General features: G+C 37.6%; 1 protein-coding gene, 1 long non-coding RNA gene and 1 other non-coding gene across 3 annotated transcripts; all 3 read left to right on the top strand.

Annotated features, from left to right (window-relative positions):
• Positions 1 to 3,242: 3,242 nt before the first annotated feature.
• LOC103407739 (probable histone H2B.1) lies at positions 3,243 to 3,954 on the top strand. Its single transcript, XM_008346621.4, has one exon. The coding sequence runs from the start codon at positions 3,335 to 3,337 to the stop codon at positions 3,779 to 3,781; it is 447 nt and encodes a 148-aa protein (XP_008344843.1). The 5' UTR covers positions 3,243 to 3,334; the 3' UTR covers positions 3,782 to 3,954.
• A 739-nt stretch (positions 3,955 to 4,693) lies between these two features.
• On the top strand, positions 4,694 to 6,669 carry LOC139194055 (uncharacterized). Its single transcript, XR_011578769.1, has 3 exons — positions 4,694 to 4,814; positions 4,963 to 5,134; positions 5,330 to 6,669. It is a non-coding gene; the product is annotated as an uncharacterized lncRNA (long non-coding RNA).
• A 531-nt stretch (positions 6,670 to 7,200) lies between these two features.
• On the top strand, positions 7,201 to 7,272 carry TRNAC-GCA (transfer RNA cysteine (anticodon GCA)). Its single transcript has one exon. It is a non-coding gene; the product is annotated as a tRNA-Cys (tRNA).
• The last annotated feature ends 3,705 nt before the right edge of the window (positions 7,273 to 10,977 follow it).

Raw genomic sequence — 10,977 nt, 5'->3', positions numbered from 1 at the left:
TTCCTATAAGTATTAATGAGGTGTATGGTGGTTAAATTATAATATATGTGGAGACTGGACCCTTGTGATTACTCGGAATTGATGAAAGGTGAGTGGTGAGTCACAATTCGAAGAAAATAACGGAATAATATTGATGGTGATTGGATTGACACGATATTTAGAGAAAAGTCATGTGTGGACGTAGCACTACTTTTCATTAATCATTTGATGATATTTATTTTCACATATGTTGTATTATTGTCACTTACACAAGCTTCGTAGCTTATCCAGATTTTTCTTTGCCTAGTGCGCCATTTCCACGGCGTATGGTTATTTTGCAGAGTAACTGGTAGCGGTTGGAGGAGAAGATTGCATGTGGTGTTGCTGTGTGGACAGCGCACTCGAGAGTAAGTATTACCTCCCTTTGTTATAAGTATTTTTTTTCCGCTGAGCTTTGATGTATATTATATGTATGAGTCTTAGTGACTCTATGTATTTTATATTGTACCGATACTGTCCTATCGTCGCTTGTTGATTCCGAGCGTATCTCGGGATCGGGGCGTGACACGAAGACTTTTTGCGGTAAGATGGAGCTTCATGTCTTGAACTCACTTTAGGTAATTTCTTCCAGATACTTCCAAAGCGGTGAAATCGAGCTTATTCAAGTTCAACATGTCCCTAAAACATAAGGTACAACAAAACATGGTTAGTCGTATGGAATGTCATAGGCATACATCGTAGAACATTCGGGTTTTATAGACATGTATAGGTTTAATTTAAAACATGAAAGCTACGAGTTTCATGCTGTAAGTTTTGAATGAAAACTTTCGATTTCAAATGCGCTAAATTTGAAACCACAAGTTTGATAATTATGAACTTCTAGTTCATGTATAGGGGTACCTGCAAGAACAAAGAATACAATATACAACTAAGTGTAATGAATTTGGGGAATTGCTTTAGGAACCCAAGTGTGAGTGCATCGAGACTACGAAAGATAGTCAACGGTTCAAAGAAAAGAAATAATTTATTGAATCGTTAATTGCCAAAAAGTAGGCTTCAAGCCAATAATTTTGGATGTCTTGTCAGATTAATGGACTGTTGGTCATTTTAATTAATTTAATAGATTGTAACCATCGTATGAGCAAAATAATAACATTCGGGTTAATAGTAGCTTGAATTTTGGCTTCGAGCCAAGCGACAATAAAATTATCGCTTGATAAGTGTTAACCAAATGTCTTAAAAATTATAGGAGTATAGTTATGAAGTGGGGATGCCAAAAACATAGCATTGGGTTCGAAAAAATCACAGCCAGCATGGTGGCTGGCTGCAGTGTATGGGGTTTTGCTCTGCAAGAGTTGCAGGCCTATTTGAGCCACGGGGAAAGGCTGCAAAGGAGCCCAAATCTTAGCTGCAGGCCATGGGCTGTTTCTAGGATGAAGCCTAGCAGCATAAGCTGTTGGTTTTAGGCAAAAAAATGGACCGAAGGAATAAGCCCAGCACGTAGGCTGGTCTGGGGTATGCGCGCAAGGCCCAACCAAGGGCTTGCTTTGATTTGGCCAGGTTCTAGGCAAGCCCATCCACAAGGGCTGGCTTTTATGGTCGCGGGCCAGGGAAAAAGACGACCCCAGCAAGCAAAGCTTACTGCATGCGGGCCGAATCATATGCGGGCAAAGTCTAGCAAGCATAAGCTTGCTGGCATGATGGGCCGAGGCAAGGACAAAGCCCAACAAGGCTTGCAAGCTTGCTGGTGGACTTAGGGCTTTAGGCCCGTGAGGAATCCAACCCAGGCCGAGGCCTGGTTGTTGGTGCATTGGCAACAAGCCCACGGGGCTACTACGAGCGGTCTATGATGTCGAAACGACGTCGTCCGAGTAATGATGTGGCTGCAGACCAGTTGGCTTAGCTCAGTAGTGCAACGTGGAGCCGCGAGAAATCCATAAAAAAAAAAAAATTTATTTTTTCGATTTCCGGGGTTAAAAATCATAATTGCTTCTAAATTAATTGCGATGCTTTGACTCACAAATTCCACATAGCATAATTTCATATTGCATGAACAAGTATATATATTGACAAATTATATGAAAACATATGCAATATATATAATTGGAAGGAAAATATAAATATAGAGCATTTATGCGTCATGGGGAATATTTTCATGCTTCAAGGTCATTTGAAATATTTTAATTTATTTTAAAAGAACCTGATTGACATAAAACAATTGAGCCTTTGATTTTGTAGAAGAGCCTCATCCACGATCCTTCAGTTCCTTAGCTTTTGGCAAGAGCGTGCTAATAATGTATTATAGACCTAATTTACTGAACTGTATTTACGGCTAGGGAGAGAAGGGTCGGGGGCACAGAGAGAGAAGAGAGAGATGTGTTTGTGAGGTGTGTGTTATATCACCTCATTGTGCCTTTATTTATAATAGAAGGGAAGGTTAAATCTTAAGGGAATACTGTTAATTCCTAAACTAAAAGCTCACTTGCATATATAAAACATCATTACATTAATACAAAAATAATTTATTCCATAAAAAATATGAAATTTCTCTTCTAGAAAATACTCATTCATGTAGTTCTACAAGCTGTCAAGCATCCTTGTAAGAGTATCTCGAATGATATAGACAATGGAATAAGTAAACTCGTTTTGATGAGTTACGTATGCAAACAAAAGAAAGTAATGAAAGTACAATTTTTGATTATCTATTGAACTGATAAATCATTTTTAATGAGACAAGTAAGCAACATACCACGTCACTCATAACCTATACCATTGGAAATGCTCTAACTTTCAAAATGAAAATTCTGTTGTCAAGAAAGATAAAATAAAAAAGATAATACTAGAGAGATCAAAATTTTAATCCAAATTTTATAAATTAAATGCAGTAATTGTTGATGATTAGGTTATCAACTTAAATATCAATTAACGTTTTTATTTTTTTTTAGTGAAATATTATTTGATTGTAAATTTTATTTTTTACAAATCATTAGTTTAAAAATTTCGTGTCATTAACATTATCCAAATATAAATAAGCATTGCGATCGCCCATACAGGCGAGGTCATCGATCCGCACCATTTAATGATTACCAATCATAACGCACCACGTATACAGCCTAATCAACTAGCAAACCGCTCCTTTACGCTTCAATTCGAGCCGTCGATCTCCCAGTACACTCCACCGCATCCAACGGGCACTTTTCGCCACGTCATCGATCTGCGTCTGCCCCTTATCAACGACGTATATAAATACCAGACCTTGCCCGCATCACCTTTTATCCCACAAATTCCAAGTCCGCCCAATTTTCGTCTTCTCAAAGTTTCCGTTCGCTTTCCGAGAAAGAAAAGCCAAGAAGATATGGCGCCCAAAGCTGAGAAGAAGCCCGCCGAGAAGAAGCCCGCGGAGGAAAAGAAGTCCGCCGTGGCGGAGAAAGCCCCCGCCGAGAAGAAGCCCAAGGCCGGGAAGAAGCTCCCGAAGGAGGCCGGAGCCGCCGCCGGAGACAAGAAGAAGAAGAGATCGAAGAAGAGCGTGGAGACCTACAAGATCTACATCTTCAAGGTGCTGAAGCAGGTCCACCCTGACATCGGGATCTCCAGCAAGGCCATGGGAATCATGAACAGCTTCATCAACGACATCTTCGAGAAGCTCGCCCAGGAGTCATCCAGGCTCGCGAGGTACAACAAGAAGCCGACGATTACTTCCCGGGAGATCCAGACTGCTGTGAGATTGGTGCTGCCTGGTGAGCTTGCTAAGCATGCGGTGTCTGAGGGGACTAAGGCGGTGACTAAGTTTACTAGCTCTTGAAGAGTTAGGGTTAATGTGTTTAATTCTGTGGATTTGGGTTTGAGATTGGTTGTGAAGGAATTAGGGTTAGGGTTAGGGGTTTATGGGTTTTAATGCTTTTGATTATGTAAGTATTAAGTACTGATATTGTGCTATTGCGGTTTAAATTCTAAATGAAAGTACGATTTACCTAATTGATCCATTTCCTCTGTTAGTGTTTACCCATTTGATTATTTTCTTCAATTTCTGATTTAAGTTGGTATTTCAATTATTAATGATTTGATTAAGTTGGGGGAAAAAATGCTCAAATTTTCCCAAAATTATGTTGCAATATGTGTCCCTTTTTTTGTTCTAGGATTCCTTCAAACCATTTTGTTCTATCTTGTATGTTAGGGTTGGATCTTTCAATTATGTCAATTGTGGGTCTTGTTAGATATATGATATTTGATGCAGAGCTTCGAGATCCATATGAATGAAGTATGAAATGGTTGGTTGAGACACTGGTGTATGCAGAGCTTCGAATTGGGTTTAACATTTTCCTTGCTTTTATCTGTTCTGTTAAACGAGTTCATTTTTGTTCATCACTTTTCATATAGGTGAAGAAGTACGTTATCGGATTGGTAAGTGCTTTTGCAAAACGTGGATTAGCAGGATATGTTGGTATCCAGCCTTCCTGTGAACCGTGCTTTAATTCAGAAGCTCTTTCCATAATACACATAATTGGGTGAATCTCTGCCGAATGTGAAGAGTTTGCACTCATCAGCATTGTTGTGAGGTAGGAATATGCATCCATCTAAATTTTGTAGGTTGCATGTGGTTAGGTGTGTTGTGTTGTGTCCAAATCATGAATTTGGATGTATGCCTGAGGTGTTGTTTGTACCATGTATGCTGCAAAAGTTGTTTTATCCTTGTCTGTAGACATAATAAAGTGTTGGGTTTGGCCCTGGCCTGGCCTCTATATGCTGCATCATCTTGTGGTGTTTATTTTCCGATGTGACATGAACCGGATACTATTGGAGATTAGCTCTGCTACTAGTTTTGAGAAGCATCATTGGTGAGTATACTATTTTACCATATGCTGTGTAATTTAGAGTCGAAGTTGTGACGTATATAAGCAATGTTACTAGTTTTATTCTAGCTCTGATACTAGTTTGGTTTCTGGTTTGTTGCTCCTCATTTGCCCTTTGGTTGATGCCTGAAAGTAAAAGACTGCTCCAGTGGCAAGGCATAAGTGGTCGCTTCCTCAGTATTGGGAAGCTTTCTTGAAATAACTGTGTCAATGACCGTCAGGGCAATTACAGGAAGAGAACTTGGCTGCTATTGACTGCTCTTTAACTCTATTTCCCACATTTCATACAGTAGCTGAGCAATGTGGTAACATATTTCATCCCGGCAAAACCTTATTTTCGTTAATTTTCCAGTTTATCTCTTTTACTCATTCGCCTTAAAGAAAATCGCAATTGCACCCCTACATTTATCTGCTCATTGCTGTTTATGTTTGCTGCTATAACCATTTTCCCATTTACTTGATATATCCTAACTTTGTTGCCCATTGCTAATGTAAAACAGGTGCAGGAAATTATCTTCAGATCATTTGACTTGGAGCCTTTATCAGGAAGGGCCTTGTTAAAACAGATGGTGCAGTTTGGTCTGACCAAAGAAACACGAGAGCTCCAGTCCCCCGCGTTACAAGATCTAAGTTCAGATAAACTTCAATGATGGGTTCTGTTCTCTTGATTTGGAATTTGACACTCAAATGCTTGGTGGAATCAATAAGGTTTGTACAAACTCTTCTCTGATTCGAACTTGGTAGAAAGTTTGGTGTTGGCAGGCATCTGCAGATTTGTTCCAACTGGGAGAATAGAGTGGTCTGGAGATAAGGGAGAGATCATGAACATTGTGAAGGAGCTAAGAATGGTGAGTTTGGGTAACCCGCAGCTGTACAACTCGTAGTTAATAACCGCTAAGGCTTCAACGCGCGGCATTCTTCTGAAGTCATTAACATTATTGCCGCAGTATGCTTGGCAAGTTCTAAACGGGTTCGTAATGATTGCCGCAGTATTCTTATGAAGTTTAGTTAGCGCCAAAGCCAAACATTTCCCAGTACCTAGATCACGTTGGGGTAAATTGACGTGGTGTTCCTATCCGCCCCCATACAATCACAGAAGAAAATCGTGACCCCCTCTACGGACGAGAACATGCAACTGAACCAACAGATGAGGACAATTTCGTCATAACACCAAAAACTTGGACAAATGGTTCAACATACAACGTGCTTCCACCCCCTTCTATTGCTCCCTTAAGTGTTGTCTACAACCTAACACCCTAAAGCCACCTTCTTCCACAACTCTGTGAAATGTCTCTCTCGTTCTTCCACCCCATCCTCCAAGCTGCTGCGTCCAGGTGGCCGGTGTTTCTCTACATGACCACCTGGACGCTTCTTTTGTCAGTCACAGTGGCCTTGGCGTCTTTCTCTCCTGAGATTGCGTTCCTCACGGCGATATCACCCTTCTCACCCTTAGCCAAGTCTTGCACCGGAGAGGGGTTTGTTAGGTTACCCTTGGATTATCCGAGAGAGTCAATGTGCTTCCCGGCTCACATGATTCAGCGGTCTAGCTTGGATTTCTTCGTGCCGACGGTGTTTGCCGCCTTGATCGTGGCGGGGTCGGTTTTGGTCGTGCGGTCCTTGGGCTTATGGGAGGGTGAGAGACGCAGAGAGGTTGATCATGAATTGGTGTAGAGAAACCCAATTATATGATGAATTGGTTTCCTTTTTTTTATTTATTTTTATTTTTATTTTTTATTTTTTAATTTTGGCTGTTTTGAATGTTTGAATTTTTCTGATATCTGCGGGTTTCTGGGAAAGCTCAAAATACCATTTCATACAATATTATCATCCAGTGTGAGCAGCTTCTAAATGCACATAAGAATTTAATTAGCACAACCAGTGAAAAAACTAAAATTTGACAATGACTAACTGGAATTTAGACATATAAGTCTATTTGTCTAAACAAATTTATATGATTTAGCAGCCTTGTTTATAAAGGGTTTTTTTTGTTGTTGTAATTTTTAACAAAGGATATTATCTACGCTAAAGGAGATGAGATGAGTTTTGCCTCGCAATGGGCTACCAATGTAGTTCAAATTCGCATTTGGTGAGAATCGAACCTAAGACCTCTCACTTATAAATGAACAGGAATATCATTGGACTGTAGTACTAAGTAGTTATAAAGGGTTATTAATGTTTTTTTTTTCTTTTAACAAACAATATTATCTACACTAAAGGATGGAGAAGTGGACTAAGTCTCACACCCGTTAGCTATAATAATGTGGTTTAAATTCATATTTGGCGAAAATCGAACCTAAATCTCTTACTTACAAATAAAGAGAAATATTATACCAAAGGTTATTAATGTTAACACTGGAATTAAGAAACAATTGGGTCCATAGCTCAGTGGTAGAGCATTTGACTGCAGATCAAGAGGTCACCGGTTCGAACCCGGTTGGGCCCTCATATATTTTAATGTTGTTCTTATTTTTGCTGCTATTTACAGATAAATGCCCAATTTGATAATGTGGAGTGGATTTTTTTACAATAAAAAAAAAAAAATCTTTTTGGTTGAAATTTGCAAAGCATGATAAAATCACATGAAATGTGTAAACCCCCTCTAGCTAATACTTTGTCACATGAAAATATTGTTTACCTACTTATCACATAATCACATTTATCTTACAACATTGAAAATGCATATTTTCTCCAATTTCAGTTGTGTAAAAGATTTATAAAGATCCAATATTATTTTAAGTAACTATTCTATTTTAGTAAGGGAGATGATTTTCACGCATCCATTCTTATTTATGACCATCAGATTAAAGGTATCAAACGAAAACAATAGCAGAGATCAAATATGAGTGTGTGATGTTAAAAAGGGTGTGTGTTTTCCATTTGTCATTTACTAAATTTATATAAATCTTTTAAGTATGTATGTAAATGCACTCTTGAATGTAATCGTGTTTGCTTTAGTTGCTAGTTGAGATTTATAGATAAAACCAATTGGAACCACCGAACCTGATCACTCATGTTATTTGTTACATGATGCTACTTCTCATCGATCTACTTGTAAAATTCCGTATTAAAAAAATGATTATATATGTATGTGTGGGTAATTATTTTTACATAATGATTTTATTAGATTTCAAAATCTTTTTTGCAACGAAATTATTTCAAAAAAAACTAGCTAGTATTATTTCATGTTCATATGTAATTGGAAATGTTTTTAGTTTGACTTGGAGAAGGGTGATTATATGAGATTGGCTTGATATTTTTACCAAATAAGGGTGTGTTGACAAGTTAATGATTGGTGATTATTCACCATCTAAAATGAAAAGCTGGGAGTCTAGCATTGTATACGTTGGTATCTTGCAGGTGACAACATCTTGGGGTTATTAGGAGTGCGCAAGTGAAGAGGTGGAAGTCTTGCATTGTATACGTTGGTATCTTGCAGGTGGCAACATCTTGCCGTTATTAGGAGTGCGCAAGTGAAGACATGTGTAATATCCAGAAGTAGCAACTGGTGGTATGATTCCATTCCATATAAATTAATGAAGGAGAAGAGCTAGAAGGAAGGGAAGAACACATAGGAAAAAGAAGGAAAAACCTCCTCTCCGTTACAGACCATTCTTCTCACTCACCAGTTATTTTACCTTATGTAAAGGCTCTAAACCACCTTCACAATATTTTGTAAATCTCTTGTACATAATGAAATCCAAATGCATGTGCAAGTCGATTTACCGAACTACAAATGAAAGGAAGAAGATAGCATTAGAAAGCAAAGGAAACAAAAATGGATGCTCTTGGTCATCATCACGTCAAGCTCACATATCGTCAACTTATCTCTTTATCATCAACTTAGTCTCATCTTTCACATATCAAACTTCTACAAACCAAAACCACGAACTCACATATCGTCATAAAATGCTATCCTACATATTTATCACCACCAAAAGCTGCACTGCCAGCAAGAAGTTCGATGTATCAGGGACGCCAACCTGCAACGACAACGTGGCCTTTGGCCAGTCAACCTCACCAATGGGAGTCATGGCAGACGAAGACGATGTCGTGATTAAGACTCGTACAACTGAGAAAGCTATATTCTAACAGAATTGCTCTATGGAACTCAAATGAGGTTATGTATCAATATCACCTAGAGAGAGATGGAGTAAAATGGTAAAGTAATTTTTCTCAATTATATTATTGTGTGCGTTATCAATACTTTATTATTGATAATATAATACAATTTTGGCTACTAATTTTGATTAGTTTTGCAGATTGTATGATTATTATAGAGCATGCAATAATTGACATCCATATTACTTTGCATATACATAAGCATTTATGCAAAGTAAGAAAAAGAGCCGTGTTGCTGTAAACATGAATTTTCCGTAGCAAATAACAAAAGAACACATGTACAAAGTAAATTTGTATTAATGAATTAGTAGGGTTAACAATCTTTGTTTACAAATTTCCTCTTATTTGATCTCCGAAAGATGTGTAGATGTGTAGGTTATTGATCCAAGGGTCATGATGCCGTTGACTTGGTCTCGGATGAACGGTTGCCGAGAGGTTTTGGCTCTTGGTGAATGGAAGGATTGACACGGGTAATAGTGCTTGATGATTTTTCGAAGGTTGGGTGAAGAATGCATAGAACTTTATGAATTCTTCTAAGTTTTTTGGGGCTTTGGGTGCTTGAACTTTGGCAACGTCTGCTTGAATGATTTCTGGATCCTTTTCTTTGTCTTGGAACCTTAATATTTCTAAACTCTCCAAGCCTTGACTACGAATGGATTTGGCCTTGATTGTGGGCTTGATTAATTGACAAAAAACCAGGACTCGATTTGTGGGCCAGTTCATGATTTGACTCCATCAGTTAATATTTGATTTAATTAAATTAAAACCAAATAAATTAATTAATTCCTTTCAGCATAGTGTTGACACGTGTCTCTCTTGATGACTCTTTCGATTTTGATGAGTCACATCCATGTGTACGATTTGTGAGACACATGGCGTATGCCACTTATGCCCTAACATGTCGAAACCTTAATGTGTTGGTGAACATTTATTTCACTAAAATTTTGATGTCTACAGTTGTGTCAAGTACTCACTTGTGTTAAGTGTTTGACTTGTGAAGATATTCAATGGCTGAAGAATGCCTTAAATATAAAATAATGAAATCTTGTATATGCCAAGAGCCAGGGGAAAAGTTTGAATATACAATTGAGCATTAGGGGAAGTGCCTTTATAATAAAGTGAAAATTGAGAATTTAATTCTGAAAAATTGGTTTTAAGGGGTGAACGAGAGTTAACTCATATTTTAAGGTATTCAGAGTCAAGTGGTATAAGCATGATATGAGACGTGCAGGTTTGGGTGCCTTAGGTATGTGTTAGCGGAATTAGAAGGGAGTGAGTCCATGCATCTCATTGGCATATACTTTATGCATTTGAAAGAATTGTTACGATTTAATTATTATTTAGTTGGTAGTTTTGGTTGTTAAGTAACTTGTGCACTAATTTTTATTCTGATGCGTATTCGATAAATTTTACGTTGTAAACTCAAGTGTAAATTTAGTTACAAATTTTAAATAATATTTTCTTTCATCATGTCTTGATTATAGAATTTATTTCTATAACTAAGATACGGCTTTCACCCTAACTCGTGAATAGTTTTTATTCATGGGTCGAGACGTGACACTACCGTTGTTGTTATGCAATGACAAGGCCAGACTTCACCTTTGTTGTCAAAAGTTGTTATTCACTACAACTTTTTCAATCTCTCTCTACTTTCTACACAAGATGTGAAACGATTGAACATAATTTCTTGTTAGTAGAAATCCATTCTGGAGATTTTGGTTTTGATTTTCTATCACTTCCTTTTTTAACTTCTACATTATTTCTCTTAATTTTGTCTGTTGATTCTCGTTTGTTTTATTCAACCCAATTAAAAACATTTCCAATTTTGAGAATAAAAGAAAATAGTCTTGGACAAAAAGGAAAAAAAAAAGAAAAATGTGGCAATCATCCACCACCATTCAAACGAAAAATTGAAAGTTGTAAATGTAGTCTTAAAACTTTCATAAGAGGAAAATGCTTGTATCTGAGATCGTTATTCAAAGTCTCGACAACTCCTCGCTTTCACTCGCATATAAAACGTGATCTTACA

This window comes from Malus domestica, chromosome 03 (assembly GCF_042453785.1).
Source record: "Malus domestica chromosome 03, GDT2T_hap1".
NCBI lineage: Eukaryota > Viridiplantae > Streptophyta > Magnoliopsida > Rosales > Rosaceae > Malus > Malus domestica.
This window is presented reverse-complemented; position numbering and strand designations above follow the sequence as displayed.